The sequence below is a fragment of the Nasonia vitripennis genome, chromosome 4, assembly GCF_009193385.2.
Source record: "Nasonia vitripennis strain AsymCx chromosome 4, Nvit_psr_1.1, whole genome shotgun sequence".
NCBI lineage: Eukaryota > Metazoa > Arthropoda > Insecta > Hymenoptera > Pteromalidae > Nasonia > Nasonia vitripennis.
The window spans coordinates 31,873,070-31,891,663 of NC_045760.1; the positions used below are offsets into that span (position 1 = coordinate 31,873,070).

Sequence of the window (18,594 nt, forward strand, 5' to 3'; positions counted from 1 at the left end):
TTAGAAAATCACAAAACAAATCTAGTCGCGCCTAACTCCGACTCGCTCAACCCCTTCTCTCCAGTTAGTATCAAAACGAGTAACTTTTAACTCGCCCATTGACCCAGTTACATTTTATTGTCGAACGAAGCGAACCGGCAGCCCAGCGCGCGTCAGTGCAAGCGATAGCAATAAACATGATAGAAGTTCGGGCCCAGGGAGAGAAAAAGTTTTTTGCTCTCTCGCTACCGCACGCGGAAACTTGCTTATGCACACATACAACGCGTATGTGGCTGTAGGTGTATAGAACTCGGTCCGGTGGATGCGGTCGGCTGGCTCCGATCGAGTCGGATTCAATGAATTTCAAACTAAGGCAAAATTCGATATTTTATTCGATATGATAAACCAATTGAAAAACTACAAGTGAATCCATATCAAAGACAAAGACGCATAAATGGGATCCGTTTCGCCAAGTGTTTACGAGCGAATCTACCAGCACTCTCGTGATCGGTTTGGATTTCAGAGCACAGCATTATCTTTGGGCAGACGTGTGTGTCAAAGCTCGGCCGATGCTATCCGCCACTCGAGAGTCTCTCCCTTCGATCCGTAGTCCGTATTAATTACGGCACTCGTTAAGATATCCGGTAAATCACGGACTCGCGCGCGTGAGCTCTTTGAATTCGAGGGATACGGACAAGTGGATAAATTGAGAGTACGAGAGCCGGTCGAGTAATTAACTCGTTGATCGATTTGTTTGCATTCGATTATTATAATTACGCTGTCTTTGTGAATTAGCGCGGGGGATTTCACGAGTTTGTTGATGATCAATTAAGCGCGGTAATTCACGAAATTATATGACTAGTCAGTGCGCGCGTACGCAAATATTTTTAGCGTTTCGACAAATTTACCGCAGAATTTTCGATTGATTTTCAGTTATGTTTGTTATCAATTTCGCTCGATTGTACGAATCAGTGCGCGTGCAGTTTATTAGCAACAAAATTAATTTCCGCGTATTCCGGGAGTATAATGTATATTCGCATGTAATTACAGGTAAAGCTTCATTCAAGCCATAATAACGAGGTTCCGCTTTGCGCATAGATAACCATGCTCTGCGCGTATTATCTTAAACGACGCGACATTGAATCATATAGACAGCAGCACCGCTGACGGTGATTAATGTTATTCATGATTCCCGACTTAATCACGCGCAGCATTGTATTCCAGAATTTATCCCCGTATCAGCGCGAACAAAGCCAGCGATAACCGGATATCGATCAACGAATATTATGAACAAACGACAAAGATGAGCTCCTTGTCGCGTCCTGCCTAATCCAGCCAGAACGAATCAACCCCGATCAGTTCACCCTCTGGCTTTGCTGCAATCAGCAGTAGTCGGCTCTCGATCGAGCAATTTTCGTAAACCGCCCCGCAAATATCGAAACGCGCCGTCGTCTGCGTCAGGTGCAGGGTTGACCGCCGAGCGAAACGTCCGTATTAATTATAGCAAACGAGTCGAGAGCCAGAGAGACAGTGTAATTTTGCGTTAATTAATTGATAGATCGTCAAGCCGGATATACGCGCGCGAATAACACGGTCAGAAGGAGAGATCGAGTCGCATACGCGTGATTTTCCTCAGATTGATTAAATTTCATTCATGTAAACGCGACGCGCCAGAGTCTGAAATACGGACGCGTTTTCGCATCGCGGTAGGCGATACACCACCATATTGTCAAGTTGTTTTAGTGCGAAGCTTTTTTCCCACCAGAGTTGAGGGAATTATCGCGCTTGTGCGTTTGGCCGAAACGCCACGCTCCAGTTGAGTTTTCGAAAAAAAAAGAAAAAACGCGCGAACGACCCGCTTTTGTTGCGAGCTTTCCTTTTTTAGATTTCACATATGGCGCACATTATTATTTGAAAAATAAACTTTAAAAATTAAAAATAGAATTTCTCCTCGAAATGGTCCAACGCGTTGAATTTTGGTTGCTCACACACCTCAGATCCCAGAATTTTTCGCTCAGCACATCCGTCCCTTTCGTTCGCTGGTGAAATGCTTTTCAGTCGCGAGCTTGCGACTAATGACCGCGAAGCGTTTGGATTTAATAACCGCTTCGCTTTGCATGACGGAATTCGCGATTAGTTTAATTTTGCATGGATAAACACAGAGCCCAGCGAGGTGACGAATTTCTGCTGAATCGATAACGTGTCGCCGGCACGGCTGGACCCGAATTTCACCCGCTGACGTTTCGTCGTCATCGGTTATTATTCCGGAGATTTTTTCTCGTGTCCATTTTTGTAAATATTAATTTTCGGCTATACCGGGCTGGGAAAAAACCGCGTGTTTTCGAGCAGCTGTGTGTACCATATCGATCCCGTTGGGGAAAATTCGGATCGCAATCGTTGTGTTTTTCTCGTGTACGTTTACAAACTCCCGAGGCAAATTAACAAGGCGCCGAAGTTAATTCCGGGGCCGTTTTAAAGAGGATTACGCCGCTCTCTCTAGTACGGCGAGATTTAGACGCGCCGGTGGGGCTTCAGTTTTCGCGACAACATTACGGATCTGCCGTGAAAAGCCAAGTTTATTTTTGACGGCTCAAGTGTCTTCGAGCGAAATTAACAGGAGTGCGTAGCCGCTTGCCCGTAGTAAAACTTCCTATCCTCGGGTTAATTTTGCGAATTTTCGGGGAAGATCGATAAGCACTGCGCTAGACGCGTCGGGGATGGAAAATTGCGAAAGGGTCGAACAGCAGCGGCAGACGGTGTGATATTAAATTGAAATTTCGAGAGGATTTTTTGTTTCGGCCAGTGTGATTGCGTGCCCCTGCTTTTGATGTTTTAATTTCTTATTTCTGAATCGGCGCAGCTTAACGACGCCGGCGTTAACTAATCTACTTTTATTTACAGCTAAGGTTAAAAGCACTCCCTCAGACTCCATATCCTCGGGGCGCATAACTCACTTCCCACTTAACTCGCGCTCGCAAAAAAAGCGACAACAATAATTTACACGATAATCCCCGGCCGGCAGCTAGCCGGCAAAAAAGAAAATGTTAAATGCTCTCTCTCCAACAAATTCCGGGCTGCGGTTTTCTGCAATCCTTCGCCCTAATCTTCCAGGACGTAATAGCGCGGCGGCGGCGGTGGCAGAGCAGCGGTACATCGGATCGATTTTCCTTAAAGAGAATGTATCGCTTTAACGAAAAAGCGGCTCTCTGGAAAAGGCGCGCGATAATCAGCGCTAAGATCCTCAAAAGAGGTCCGACATACGCGGCGACGGATCGCGTGACGTAATTATGGCTGTGAAATGCGCAAAAGGAGGGATGCCGAGAGGCTATGCGACGTCTCTCTCTCTCTCTCTCTCTCTCTCTCTCTCTCTCTCTCTCTCTCGTAATTTCGAGTTTCGAAGGATAATCGCAAAGGTGAATTAATTTAACGAACGGAGCGCGCGATTAATATATTTCGAGACGCGCTTAGTAAAATTCAGCCCTCGTCACGGCCTTGTAAACCCATAAAGCACTTGTACCGCGCCGCACGCGAGGACGATTACCCTCGTAAAAGCTCGACTTTTATTTGCCCCTCTGGCTATATTGCATCGCGGGAGAGAGAGAGAGAGAGAGAGAGAGAGAGAGAGAGAGAGAGAGGGAGATAGAGGTGTCCACTGCTGCTGTACCTGCGCCGCGCAGCCGCGATTACATCGGTAATCTCTGTGCTCGTAACTCCGGAAGTCGAAGGGACTACTACGACAACGACGACGACGACGCGTGATTCTCTTTTTTTGTTCTCGAGAAAGTGGAGATATCCTTCATTTCTGTCCGGCTTCTCTTTGCCCCGGGGCTTTAAGGGATTTTCTCGCTGGAGTACCGCAACGCTGATATTCCGTTGATTGTTTATGACGCGTGAATTGAAATAACGTGGATTTGGCCGCTCGAGGGGCGTAATGGTTTACCTTCTTTTCTTAGCTTCGAGGGGGTTGAAATGATGAGGTACTTTTGGTTGAGGTTGCCATCGTTCTGTGGAAGAAGGAGCAGCGTGGGTGGATTGTAAAGTGAAAGATAAGAAGGCAGTGTTGTAATCCTAAGGCTTTTCGACTCGAACTTGAAACGAATATTATATGTGCAAGAAAAGTTCGTAAAAGTTATAGCACACCTCGAAAATCACTATCGCAGAGGCAGCAGAACATTCTGCCCAATTTCAATAACACTTTCTCGCACATAAGTAAATCTCCCCTTAAAAAAAAAAGAGTCAACCCACACCCTGACAACACTTATTTATACCGCTCTCTCGCCCCCGCGGGCGCAGCTTTTCCTCGTAAAAGAAAATAAGCCGCGCCGTCGCACTTGATAGCTCTGATGGCGTGTGTAACAAAATACCGATGCTGCTCGTCGCCGCGCGCGAAAAAAGCTCCACGGGAGAAGGAAATATGTCAATGCGAAAACGAGGAGAGGGCGAGAGAGAGAGAGAGAGAGAGAGAGAGAGAGAGAGAGAGAGAGAGAGACGCGGTATAGTGGTTCTCCCTCGCGCGCGCGCGATCCTCAATGTCGCGCCCGTTAAAGCGGCCTCAGCGCTGGCGCCTTGTTAAGGCACCCTTTGGCACTCGCTATCCCTCCCTGCCCCCCTCTATCCACGGCTGCAAAATTAATGAGCTCACTGTAACGTTTCACCGTGCAAGCCCTTATACACAGTGCGGCAGTGTATAGGTCTCGGAGTCTGGGCTGGGCTTCTCGCGTCTACTAGTCGCGCGCGAAACTGGCGTTAAATCATAAATCAGCGCGTGTGTGGGCTTGGCTGTGGCAAGGCAGGAGCAGAATGTGGAGGTGAAGACGTTGTCCGGTTTATCAGCAGAAATTTCAGGTTTTCAAAAAAAAAATTGTGCTTACACTCACGTGACGCGAGATTGTCCAACTATGTACGTACCTGAAACAGAAAGGAAGAAAGCACGTTAATGATCGTGGAAACGTGAAATTGTAAGATGTCAAACTCGAATAATCATGAGAATTCTTTTTTCCGCGCATCTCATCTGGCTAACTTCTTCGTAATTGGAAGATGCCTCGAGCTCGTACAAATCTGCATCTAGACAGTGTATGCAGCAGCAGCGCGACTCGCTAAAAAATACTGCACTCTCTACTCCTAGTCTTTTTTCCCTCGCTCCGTGCGCCTGCGCGCTCGTCAAACTATATACCGTCCCTCCAGACACCGTGGAAAGGGCAGTAACAGCAGCAGCAGCGGCAGCAGTGGAAGAAGAAGAAAAAAAGAATAGCGCGAGGAAAAAATAATTAATGTGCGTGTCACGTGTACAGAGAGAGAGAGAGAGAGAGAGAGAGAGAGAGAGAGAGAGAGAGAGAGAGAGAGAGACCCAGTGCCTCTTCACTCGGTCCGTTTTCCCGCGGCCCCTTTTTCTTTCATATACATGTATATATAGATGACGCGCCTCTTTCTTTTCCTGCGCTTTTTGCCGGTTTTGTCTCGAGAGTGATATATATATATATATATATATATATATATATATATATATATATATATATATATATATAGCTCGAGTTCGAGGAGGAAAAGTGCCGGATAAAAGAATAACGAGATTTCCTTCTGCGTTTCGAGAGCTCGAGCACTTTCGCTTTTGCGAGAGAGCAAGAGATGCTAAAACAATCAAGCCTCGCGATTCTTCTTCCTTCCATGCGGGTCGCCATTCGAGTGGTGGCGAGGGAAAAAGACGGGGAGAGAGAGAGAGAGAGAGAGAGAGAGAGAGAGAGAGAGAGAGAGAGAGAGAGAGAGAGAGAAAGGTGAGAGATTGCGAGACTAAAGGGTCGAGCTAGAGAGCTGACTGACTGGCTAGAGCTCGCAGACTTATCTTATCAGATTTTTCTGCCCTTTAGAACAGCCGAGGAATCTAATTTACTGCTGCTTCTGAACTGAGTGTGCATAGCTTTTTTGTTGCGGGAGTGGCTGTGTGTTTCAAAGTGGAGTAGTTATGTTATTAGCAATAGTCTAATGCAAAGCTCTGACCGAGCTATCGATACGTGGTTCCACTTTTAAGGTTCCACTTTTAAGGTTATACGGATGATATCCTATAACGTAGTGAACCTGCCGGGTGCCATTTAATACTATGTGTGTCTGTGTGTGCGCTGTAATTAGTTGTGTGAATGAGACTTTGACTTACATCCGCATAGACCACTCGACTAATGAAAACTAATCATCTCCAATACCAAATCAAATCAAAGCTTTGACCTGAATTCCCTACTTCCTTTAATGCATCCTCATCCATCTGTTCATTCACGATGCATTCGATGATGTGCAATCCAAACGTTGATTAACAAACCTTTCCTTTCGATGCACTTACCTCGAATTGATCAATAATCCAAATAAAACATCAAACTTTTGAATTCCTCTTCAGAAGCAACCTTGTGACATCGGCGCAAAATAAAAATCAATCCTATAGCTGCGCGTCACACCCCCGACACCAGCAACAAAACCGAAGCGTAAGCGCGCGGTGGAAGCTAAAGATACTCAGTATAACATTAGCCGATATTTGCAGTGCGTCGCGTCTCCAGCAGCAGAAGCAACCACGGGGGGATAAACAGGGGAACCGTGGGGTCGACGCCTCGGCTTCGCTCTCTCTATCTCTTTCTCTCCTGCAAAGGGTTTTAGTACGAAACAACAAGATTTCCATATTTATCCGCGACGCTGTTGTGCCGCGCCGGCGTCGAGAGACTCGTTGAGTCTCGATACGTGCGCAGCCTCTGCATAACAATATTTCTCGAGAGTCTCTCTCTCTCTCTCTCTCTCTGCTTTCATCCGCGGATACCGCCGTGTCGGGGATGAGCTGATCCCCGAGAGAGAGAGGATTGTCGCGCCTAGCGTGTGATCGGTTATGTATTGATCGTCGATCTGCTGTTCTTTCGGATGAAATTTTTCCTTATTGTTTCAAATTGAGCGGTTCGATTCGAACTATTTTGCAGAGTTAGAATACAGCCTGAAACACTCCAAGAAATCGCTTGGGCGAAAATAGAATCAGTGCAAATAATAACCGTGCTAGCTGCAATCAATAACTCTCACCTAACTGAACGACATTGTTTGTAGGTTCGAACGGTCAAATATATCAGTTTAATTGCTTTACGTTAGACGGCGAGAGAATATTGAAAAGTTCTAAGCGAAAGAAGCGCTGGAACGGATAACGTGCGAGAGAAAAAAATTAAAACTCGTGTAGAGCGCGCAAATTAAATCTAGCGAAAGCAACACAAATGTACACAAAGCGCATTTATTGAGCTTTCAAAACTCCGTTCAAATTTTAAATTTAAATTTAATAAAACAAAGGAAATCGTGTGTTCTTACAATGGAACATAGTCTACGCGTCCTTTGAGAGCGCCGACTCTCACAATTCCGCAGTCCACGCGCGCGCCGGCATGTAATATTCCATTACGAGATTCATTAATTCCCCCAGGCAACGTTTCAATTTGTTTTCAATGAACGTAGCGACGCACGAGCGGAAAGAAAGGGAAAGTGAAAAAAAGAGCACCGTACCACCACATTGATAACGAGCGTGACGAGCGAGGCGCAGGGATAGAAGGGAAAATTAGAAGAACAAAGAAAACCATCGAGCGCGCGGAACGGATAAACGAATCAACGATCGCTGACCGCAGCCGGACCGCCGGCGAGAAATTGAAAATGGAAATGTTTAATTGGCCGAAAACACGTCGGGCGATGTATTTTTTTTTGCCCGCCGCTGTTTTTCGATCGCGCGGTTGTTTCACTTTGTCGAGTTAAGCGCGTGCCTCGAGTGCGGTATAACGTGATTTGCATCCTGATTTGCGGGACGATAATGAATTATCGAGTGGATCGGGTGTGGATTGACTTTTTTTGCTCGTTAAGTATGAGGTGGATGGGGAGAGAAGCCGGCGACACAAAGAGAAGTTTTAATCATTCGGGAATTTCATTACGATAAGAGTCACTCTAACGATGTTTTATACACGTACTGAGAGAGGGCGATGCAAGCTGGACAAAAGCTTTTTTCGATTAAATGTGCCTGGAAAATAATGACGGATGCCGTATTTTATTGAAAAGCTTTTAGCATAAAATATTTTACGACGGAATGACAGATGATCGATATACGACGACGACGAGGAGGAGGAGAGTCATACGTATGCATTTTTCATCAAACATCTCTCTTTTTCAATCCCTCTCTTCGTTCCTTTTAATCTTTTCATCGGATTCGCCATTTGTGTTTCTCGTCCGCCTCGCCGTATTTGCCTTCATTAAGTCTTTCATATCTTCCTCGGTTCAATATCATTTCGCATTCGTATGATTCCAAAGCGGCTTTTTCGCGTGTCTCTCTGTCCAGTCCCGCGTTTTCAAACGCACGAGTATATTGAAAAAAGCAAGTTTCATAACAGATATCGTCGTTGGTTATAGAAAAGAAAAAAAAAACCTCAAAATCTTGATCCGCCTCTCTCAAAAAGGAGTTAAATATTCTATAATTAATACACGCGAAACAAATTCAAGCCCTCCAAGCTCCATCAGTCTCACTGAAAAGATACTCAAGTACCTCCGGCGTATAAAATATTTCACTTCCACTCTCCGCTCTTTTATTTCTCAGTCCTTCATACTTTTTCCCGCGAAACTTTTTTTTCTCCACCACGTTTCAATTTCGGGCCTCACTTACCAGCCCGCGCGAGCTTTTTCCCGCTCGAATAGCGAAAGAAGCCATCTCGTACATTGCCCTGATATGCACTTTATCTGTCCTCTCCCATCCCAGAGTGTAACGATGATTACACTCGTTAGTAACGAGAGTAACGACCAGCGGCTCTGATCTGATCTCGATGCAAGCCGCGGGCGAATCCGTCCCCTCCCGAATCTCTATACAAGTGTGTGGGTGTGCGCTGCGGCGAAATTCGAAATGCCGAAATCAATATGCGTCTCACGCAGTCGCGAACCCATTGTACTACGTGCCGCGCGCTGCGTTGTAAGGCAGTGGTGGCTATGCACTTACGTGTATGCGCGCGCGCGAGGGCATTTTATTTGCCGGACGCGCAAGTGGACGAGTGGAAGGGACAAAGTAGAGTGTTCCGGTGACGCGATACGCGTGCTGAGGGATGGACGGGATAGAGAGAGAGAGAGAGAGAGAGAGAGAGAGAGAGAGAGAGAGAGAGCGAATTGTTTTTGAGCGCAATTTCGAGCTTTCGAGGGGGCTGGACGAGATTTTATTTTTTCGAAAAAGTAGTAGAGCGGAGTTTGTTTTCACTTCAGTATTTTTTGCCCAAAATATAAGCCGTATCGAAAGCACTTTATCGGAGGCGCGCGAAAATTCGAAAAAGCCTTTCCATTCCCAGCGCAGCGTAGCGAACGATCTGCCTAACTTTTTCCCATTCGAAAGAGAGAGAGAGCTCTCGAGAGCTAGTTTTTGAAATCTGCGCCGGCGCTCCGGATAAAGATCACACAGCACCGCCAGCGGTCCTCAGGAGTAATATACAGTATCAGCAAACATTTCGAGAACGACTTTCGCAACTTTCCACGCCGGGAAAAAAGGCAGCCGCGGCGCACTTGCTCGACTCTGCTTCGTCGAGCTCTCGCGCGCGCGCACGATAATGAAGAGTAAGAACAGCCCTGAATTTTTAATACGCCCCACCCCGATAAATATGAACCGCAATTTCCACTTTAATCGACTGAAGCGCGCTTGAAAATTTCAGTTCTCAGCGCGCGGAAGAAAGGGGAAATTTTCCAGAGGGGGAGAGAAATTTCGCCGTCGCGCCTCCTCGGGGAGATCCACGCGCGCGCAGGGGCGTATCGCGATACCTACGGGATTATAAACCTCAACAAGAAATACTGCCACTGTGCGAAAGCTCTCTCATTTGCAAGCGCCGCCGCTGCAGTTTGCTCTCACTCTCTCTCTCTCTCTCTTGTGAGTTTTTTTTTGCGCCGGAGATTTTCCGAGGCGAAACTCTCGGGGCACCTGCGCTCGCGCGAGCTCTACTTAAGGGAGAACAAAGCTACATCGTCACCTGTCGCCTTTATTGCCAGGAAGCTTTTGTTTTTTCGCCGGCTGGGGCGTATCGATTATCCTTGCCGCGACTTGAAACTGACTAATTTTTTAATGCTCGCGTCGTTAGCTAAAATCGAGCTAATTTACGTACACAGTTTTCGTTAAATACAACATTTAATTCGGCCGGATTAAAAGAAAGATACAGAGGCCCGGTAAAGCAATTACGAGCGCATAAACATGAGCGATTACACGCGATTCGTACGTATAGCTTGTTATGCATTTCAATGGGTATAGGATAGAGCCTCGCGCGCGAAATCAAGTTAGTCGGAAAAGCCAGATTACGCTAGCGCTCTCGCATTCAGCCTCGATCCGACTGGCTTGATGAGAAATTTATGGCTTAATGAGTTTACGTTACTACGCCGTAATTAATAATTCAAAATAACTGCTTTCAAAGCCGGACCATCCCTCTCTCACTCTCTGTCCCCATAGAGACATTCTTCTCCGAAATTTGAATGTGAATCAGCCCACTCTGTATCGACGTCATTACCGTATGCGGTGTACCTATTTTGGGCTTGCTCTCTCTCTCTCTCTCTCTCTCTCTCTCTCTCTCTCTCTCTCTCTCTCTCTCTCTCTCTCTCTCGTGGAATTTCAAAATTTTCCCGATTGGTTTGCTGCTCTGGATATCGTGTATTCGGTGTGGTGGGCAACTAATTTGCAAATCCATTTCGGCGCGCATTGTTCGATTTTATCGCGATGATTCTTTCGAGAGAGCTGGAATGCGATCGCGGATTCATTAAAATTTAAACTCATCCCGACTCTCTATTTCGTCTGCGAGCTCTTACACGCAGCTGGTGTTCTATTTGTGTTCCAAAAGCGCTTCCACACATCGACATTAATTTTTTACCCGCGCGCGCTAAAGTTATGGATTTGTATTTTGACTGCACTTTGTTTCCCGGTAATTAATCCATCTGTATACGGTATTGCGAATAAAATATACGCCTGAAAAAATAACGATCGTACGTCGTCGATAAACAACGTTTCATTCCGTGTCCCGCCGACAAAAAGCTTCCCATTCATCAGCGACGATCTTCCAACAAAAGACACGGCGCGCTTGCAGCCATTAATCAGGCCCGCCAATAAACCACGCTCTCTCTCGCGAAGCCCCATAATTTTCCGTTACTTCCCAATTAGCAGCGTCGTCTCAATGACTGAGCTAGCGTGTAACGCAACGCTCTCCGCGAGTTACACCGGAGCCTTCTCTCACGACGACGACGATGGCGCCTCGGCTTTACTGAGAGAGAGAAACGCGTCTTAGGATCTATTCTCACTGCTCCGCAAGCTCTCCTATTTACGTTTCTATTCTCGGCATTTGGCAGGCAGCCTTCCTATATAGCGGAGAATTGAAATGCAAATCACACGGGATCCGGGATGCAAATCCCGTTGCACGGGGTAACGCGGCCGTCCGGCATTTTGCTGCCGTCGAAATTGCCGAGGCCGGCGTGTGGCTGGATTCGGAACGTGGTTTTTGCGCGAAAAGCCGCGGATATCGCGATGAAGGCTACTACTTTTCTAGAAATTGCTATTTTCGAGTGAAAAATGCGTTGTAGGAAATAATGAGCGCCGAAAGAAAAAACGATCGTCGAGGCTGTCGTTTTCTTAAATTAAAGGCACGCCACTGTTTTGCATGGCCGCGAGAGAGTGTGACGTTTTTACCGGAGGGATTATCGTCAGGTTGATAATTAAGCGATGGTATACCACTGGCGGAAGGGTTTATGGGATCGTCGTAGAATTTTTATTTTCCAAACAAAAAATAAAAGGCAGCTGTAAAAAATATTTTCGGAATAACAGCTGAGGCAAATTTTTTTTTTCAAAATTACTCCTGCCGATGACTCGAATTTTCAGAGTTACGGCCGTTTACATAAGCTCATAAAATCCTGCATATAAAAAAAATACATAAAACCAATACTCGTAAAGCCATTTCAGAAATATAGGTCTAGTGGCGGAGAGCTGTTTTAGCGCTAAGCCACACACACAGCAGCAGACTTGGAATATCGATCCCTCGCCTAGTGTAATTTTTCAAGAAGCTTTTTAAAACTCAACTTAATCCGTCGATAGACGAAACAAACAAACCGCGTCAAAAGCTCGCATAAATAAAACGCGAAAGCTAGAGAGGCAGAGAGAGAGAGAGAGATACGGAAGAAATTTGGGAGTCCGCGGCAAGAAACAAAGCGCGCGGCGGGGTCATCTCCTGCTAAATGTAAATGCTCGACATTTGTTTCGCAGCGCTTTCGCGACTGCTCCGTATGACCTCCATTTGTTTGCATACACGCGCGCGGCACGCATTCCATACTTATCTTGCGGCGCACTTCCGGGAAAAAGAATTAGGGGTCGGGACGACGCGGATTTACCGAGCTTCCTTTTAACAATTTAATTTTTTCCAGATTTCGCCTCTCGCGTTCCCGGAGGCTCGTATTTCAGCCGATGCGTTTCTTCTTTTCGTTTGTTGCTCCGCCGAAGAGAGATGGTGTTTTTCAATTTGGAAAGTCGAGTATGAGAAGTTTATCAAAAGCTCGGATTCCATCATTTACGCGTAGGCGTCGCTTATAATTATTCATATGCAAAGTGATGTAGCGCCGAAGTTTCATAATGATGTGACATTTAAATGCTCAAGTTTAGAACTAAGCAAAATACCTACAATGCGATATGATTTAGCACAGTCATTATACCGCCATTAGCGCCGCGCTGGAAACTCGAGACGCCGTAAAATTTTTCTGCAAATAATGCTGTACTTGCGGAGCTAACCGAGTTAAACAGAAACGACGCTAAATTTTTAATAATTCATCCCCAAGGCAAAAAATGAAAATTTCATATTTTTCTCCGCACAACCCACACAGAAAATTTCAGCCCTCCGCATATTCCTAGTCTCTGAAACATCGCGCGCGAGCAGACAAGAACACGCTTACCACCGAAAAAAGAGGAGTAAGCAAAAAGCAGCAGCGACTAGAGATCCACCGCCGCCGTCGCGTTTTATATTCGTTTTTATACACGCAACCCTTTCGGTGCGGCATATCCATTTTTTTCGTTATTTTCCCTCCCGACGACGTGGCGGTACACGCTCATTTGTAAAATTTTATGAGGGTCTCCGTAGCGCTCACCTCGTCCCATTATAACGCGCGGGCGAGAGCTTTTTTCACACTCGCTTCGCTCAGTCGGCTGCGACCGTCGAGCAGATTTTTCCCTGGCTTATTCGAGTGGCATTAAAATTTATCAACGTTATTTATCCTCCGCTCTATGCTATACGCTATAACACACTCTCCGATATTTCGAAGCGCGACTCCATGCAGTTCGGCTCCGAAAACGGGAGGAAGAAAAAAGTGTGCAGCAGCAGCCTTCGGCGGCGCGGGAAATCGAGAAAAATCCGTTCCTTTGTCGCGAGGGAGCGAGCGGCTCGGCAAAATCACATTTCGCCTTGAATAAGAAAATACGCAATCCGGCGGCTGGTGGCAAAACGAATCTATTCCGCCTTGCTAGAGAGCCAGTATTTGGAATATCCGAGGCGCGAGGAGCTTATTTCGACAATAGCAAGCGGTGCCGGCAGTAGCAGCAGCAGCTCGGGCTAATAATATTCTCTCCCACTCGGTGTGTGCGTGTGTACGTGTGTGTGAGAGAGAGAGAGAGAGAGAGAGAGCGACGACGAAGAAAAGCATTGTGTGGAAGACCTCGGAGTGTGTACGTGCCAGGGACGATCTACGTGCAGTGTACTACTCGCCGCCGGGCTGTGAGATGGCCAACAGCCGCCGCTGCTCGGAAGACGGAGAGTCGAGTGCGGGGATGGGGTGTAATGTAATGAAATATTAAGGGCCGACGACAAGGCTGAAATTCGTTTTTCCTCGAGCTGCTGCTGCTGCTCAGGCTTCCGAGTAATGCCCGACTGTGAGTGTTTTTTCGCGGTTTGTAATAACAGCGATGATGCTGGAGGTCTGCTGCTTCTTTTTGGAACTCGAAAAGTGAAAAAGTATTCTAACGGCTGGTATAGCACAATTAGCGTTTAAAACCAATTCGGAAAAGTTTAGAAGCGCAGTAGGCATCAGAGGCAAATAGCGAAAATCATCGCCCGCAAAAAATTCAGTCAAAAAGCTAGCGGCAGAGCAGCAGTCCCCCGAATGAATAGAGGTGCCGCGCGCGGAAAGCGAAAAAGGCAGAGCGGCGCTCTCTCTCTCTCTCTCTCTCTCTCTCTCTCGTCCAGAAAGAAAAAGAGTGTGCCAGCTGCAATCTTTTGATATTTCAGCGTAGCAGACGAGTGGCGTGTCGTAATGAAATCATCTTCAGTGCTTTGATCTCTCCAGCTCTCTACCCTCCTGTAGCAGCCGGTCGCTCACTCTCTCCCTCTCTCTTTTGCGCTTGCGCTCGATCCTGACGTAGGCGCACTACACTACTGCGTTCCCCCCTACGCAGTTTTACTCTCTCGCTCTCTGCGCGCGCAAAGATTTCGCAGACTATAAAGTCCCGCATGCGCTATACCCGACGTTTCTCTTTTTTTTTCACCGACTCTCCAATTCTTCCTCTTGCGCGGCGCCCACGGCCACGACTGCGCACGACGCGCGAGAGCAATTTTTTAATTACGGGACGCGTTGAGCAGTCTTAATTCGCCGGGATGGGGTTGTTGGCTTGGGAAGAGGGTTGCGAGGGTGTTAGTGACTGACCGTCATGCGGTTACGCGGGTATGGTTGGTACTCTTTGAACGCTTTTTTGTTATTGCAAATCGATATCTTTGTCAAAAATACGGAGCGATGAATATTTTCGTCCCAATTCTCCTCGCCGCCGAGTTTAATTAATCGCGGCAGCGACGCTGATAGAGACCTCCACCCTGTCCAATTTGTAAGCCCCGACACAAGCCTCCGGGCTCAGCAGCGGCGGAACGCAAACTTTCAATTGACAAACAAACTTACGCACAGCCTATAGCCAGAGCAGTGCGCGGGGGGTGGGCCATTGTAATTATGAAAAATAACGAATAATAATGAAAATCAAGGCGAGCGGCGCGTCAAGAGCGAGAGAAGAGAGCGGAAACTCCGGCTGGCTGCGCCACCCTGTATCGAGCAACCGGGACTAACAGCCTTTAATTAATAAAGTTAGTTGAGCTACTTTCGAAGTCTTGCTCCTCTCGGCGAGCGCGCTTCTTCTTCCTCCCGCGCCGCCGCCGCCGGATATAGCAACGTTTTCCTATCCTTTAGAATTAAAGTATACCCCTCCGTCGCGGCGCTCTTGTCTCTTGCTCGATAGGCTCGCTAATTTTCGCACTTTTCCGCGAAACGCGATGTATAACTATAGCGGAGGGGGAAAGAGAGACGAGCAATTATACGACGCTCTGTATTTTTCCTCCGAGAGCGGTGGACTTGATTATACATTCGGTTTACGCTTTTATAATTGAGATAATTCGAAGCTTTTTTCTTCTCGCTCGTAGTCGTTGTTTTTAAACTCGTTGAGGTGTATACGTATAGCGTATTTTTTTAAAAACGAGCTCGGGCAATTTCTGTTGGACGATATTGGCAAATAGAATTTTTTACGACGCAGTTCTCGGAAGGCAGTAAAGCGAAGACCGTTTACTCGGACTGTTTTGTAATCGGCTGCGAACTGACTTGAACGAAGTGGTCGTTTTTCGCATAAAAAATACGCTTCGAAATCATTCAAAAACGCGAGTGTAGAGTTTTCCCGCGGATAATTAATAACCCAACTCGACGCGTATTTTCCACAGCTGCCAAGGAAGGTGGAGCCTCCTGGACGACGAGCTCCTCGCAGCGGGAAGAATTAAGTCGGCTCTGCCAAGGATGCAACGCGGCGGGCGTATCTTTTTCGCGAGTTATGGCTCGCTAAAGAAAATTGACTTGAACCCCAGCCAGGATAATAAAAGTGTGTGTCGCTCGAGTGCGCCCGGCGAGAAAGGGATCGCCCGTATAGTGTACGCGTAGGGGGAGGCGTGAACTCCGCGATGCTTCCTGCTCTCTGTACGGATGATGTTATTCCTTGAGAGAGATGAAGGAATTTCGCGCGATGCTTAAAGGGCTTGGCATGAGGCGCGATGCATATGCGAGAGGAAGACTTCCGCTGCTTTTTCGAGAATAAAATTGGAACGCGCGAGGGAGATCGTTTTCGAGCGTGTAATCTTTTTTGATCTGTGTGAGCGCCAGTTTTGGTCAGAGCAGGCTCGAATTGCCGCCCACGCAGCGTTATACGTCGACAATGCACAGACGCAAGTGCTGCTAACCTTATTGGGTGTCGTGGCCTGCTGCTGAGGCGAACAGCTGGTACTGTGAATGGTCGCTTGATTGCTGGTCGGGGGCTGAACGAGGCCGCCCTGGTGGTTCAGGTGATTGAGCTGGCTGAGCTGGGGGGGCTGCTGCTGCTGCACTACCTGGCTCTGGGCGCCGGCCGGCGGCTGCAGTTGCTGGTGGTGGCTCTGGTGGGCCGGCACCGGGTGGCTCGTCTGCTGCTGGTGCGTGGCGGGGAACGAGGGCACCGTGAACGGGACAAACAGCATCGGGCCGCCGAGGATGTGCGCACCACCTCCACCCACTGCGCCCGTCTCCTCCCTACACCTGGAATTTCGTCATTTTTTTTACCATACATACGGGTTAACCAGTATACAAGCCGCGTCGGGGCAGCGAGGACGACGAATTACCTGCACTCCGTTCCCAGTCCTTGATGCTGGGAGTGCGCGTAGGGGGCGGCTCGGACGGAGGTGGTGGACGCCACCCTCGCAACCCTTAGCGAGATGCCGCCCCGTTGGCTGGTGAGCTGGACCGCGGTGGCCGGCTGCTGGTGATGGTGCTGCTGCTGATGGTGACAGCAACAGGAACGGCAGCCGCCGGTACTAGCCGGGACACTGGCCGCTGCTGCCGGTACGCTTACGATCTGCGGCGGCGGGTGGTGGTGGTGGTGATGGGCAGGTACGCCCTGGATCAGAGGCGCACTCGCGGCAGCTTGGGGGGCCCTAGGCCCCGTCGAGCAGCCGGAATTCGGGTACACGCCAAGCAGACAGCCGACTACGGCCGGAGGTGCGATCCCGGGGCCCGAGGTCGAGGAAGTCGGCGCGCCGGCCACCCCAACGAATTCACCCTTGTTACTGTTACACGAGCTGCACCAGCTACTGCTCGAGGACGGCCAACCGCTGCTGCTGGCGCTGCTGTTGCTCTGGACTAGGTTGACAGCGCTCGATTCCTGGTGATGGTGGTGATGGTGGTGGTGATCCTGCGCCTGGGAGAGGATCGTCGGGTGAGCGTTGAGGGTTCGAGCGTCGATTATTATCGGGCCCCGGACCACGGTACGGGCCTGGGCCACCTCCTTCAGATCGGTAGCGCGTACGGACGGGATCTTGCCTGCTTTGCAGCTGACGAGATCGCGAAACGACGGAATCGTCGCGACTTTTGCGTCGATTTCCAGCGGGGGCCGAGCGCGACTTGTTGAATTTTCCCTCGCTGGCAACGACGGCGACGACGAATAGGTGAATGCCGCCGAAGGCTCAACTTTTCGAACAAGTGGGATCTCTCGAAACTCCTTGAAGACTCTCGAGTTCCGCTGGCGAGTAATGGAGAGTGGGAGATGAGTAGTGCGTCTGCTTTGGCTTGGAAGTAAATTCCGGAAATGCAGATTCAGCGAGGTGGGTACGGCGCCGGATGAGTCAGTTGATTGGCGATGCTACACCGCTATTTAGCCCCACGTGCTCGATTCGCAACTCCGATGCTTGTATCCAGCGCACCACTCGTCGATCGTTTTCTCTCGGCTTTTCAAAGATCGTCGAACACTGCTGGAGCTTTCACTGCCGATGCTGTCTTCTGCTGTCGAAACTTCACTTCTCACTGACGACACGCGGCGATTCGTTCGGGGATATTCGGCTGAGCTCGTTCACGTGTTTCTTCCGAAAAATCAGCACAGATTACGATCTCACAGTCGGTCGACTGAAAACGACACTTTTTTCTTTCAACAATTCTATTGACGCACAGCACTCACACACACTCTCTTTCTATGTATATCTCTCTTTCTGAAATCAGTTGTCCCGTGTTCTCGCAAGCTCCTGAAGCTCTCTGTCTGCCTCGCTCTCTCGACGGGCGCGAAAAACGTCAAAAAACCATGATTACCACGCGGAGAGTCGACAAGAATCAGAGTTGGCGTATGGCAGTCGACACACGTTCAAAATCCTGCTTCGTTGCAAGCGAGCTTCGCACGTGCGACTGATATCATCTTCTCGCGTAAAAACGAAAAATAACAATAATACACAGAAAACGACCGAACTACTTATATATCAAGTACGCCGAAAATTCCGACACCCCAGCGTCAACAACTGGCGCTTGAAAAGAGCCGCGCGTTATCTCGTGTGCAAAAAAGTATCGGCGGCGAGAGCTTGCAAAGCTAACCCGTGATGTCGGAAGGTCGCTCGGCGACTGACTAGTACTTCCGCTCTCGGCTGTTGTGCGTTTCGCGCTGTGCTGCTGTGCAGGAGGGGATAGAGCTGCCGCTGCTGCTGCTGCCTGTTGGGTTGTTGTGTGTAGGGGTCGCGCCGCTGCGTGGGGTTGGATTCGCCGCTGCTATGCTGCTATGTGTCGGTGTGTGTAGGTGTGTGCGCGCGGGAAACCAGAACTGCGGCGGTTTCTCTCTCT

At 48.4% G+C, this 18,594-nt stretch overlaps 1 protein-coding gene across 3 annotated transcripts in view; it reads right to left on the reverse strand.

Annotated features, from left to right (window-relative positions):
• The window catches only part of LOC100119433 (nucleolysin TIAR), a 404,341-nt gene extending 386,706 nt beyond the window's left edge, over window positions 1-17,635 (reverse strand). For all 3 annotated transcript variants that reach the window (XM_031930727.1, XM_008216417.3, XM_031930726.1), the window contains exons 1-2: window positions 16,620-17,635; window positions 16,206-16,536 (exon numbers count right to left, since the gene is read on the reverse strand). In XM_031930727.1, coding sequence (XP_031786587.1) covers window positions 16,206-16,478 — 273 coding nt within the window. In that variant the 5' untranslated portion in view covers window positions 16,479-16,536; window positions 16,620-17,635. The remainder of the gene's footprint in view (window positions 1-16,205; window positions 16,537-16,619) is intronic.
• Window positions 17,636-18,594: the final 959 nt, after the last annotated feature.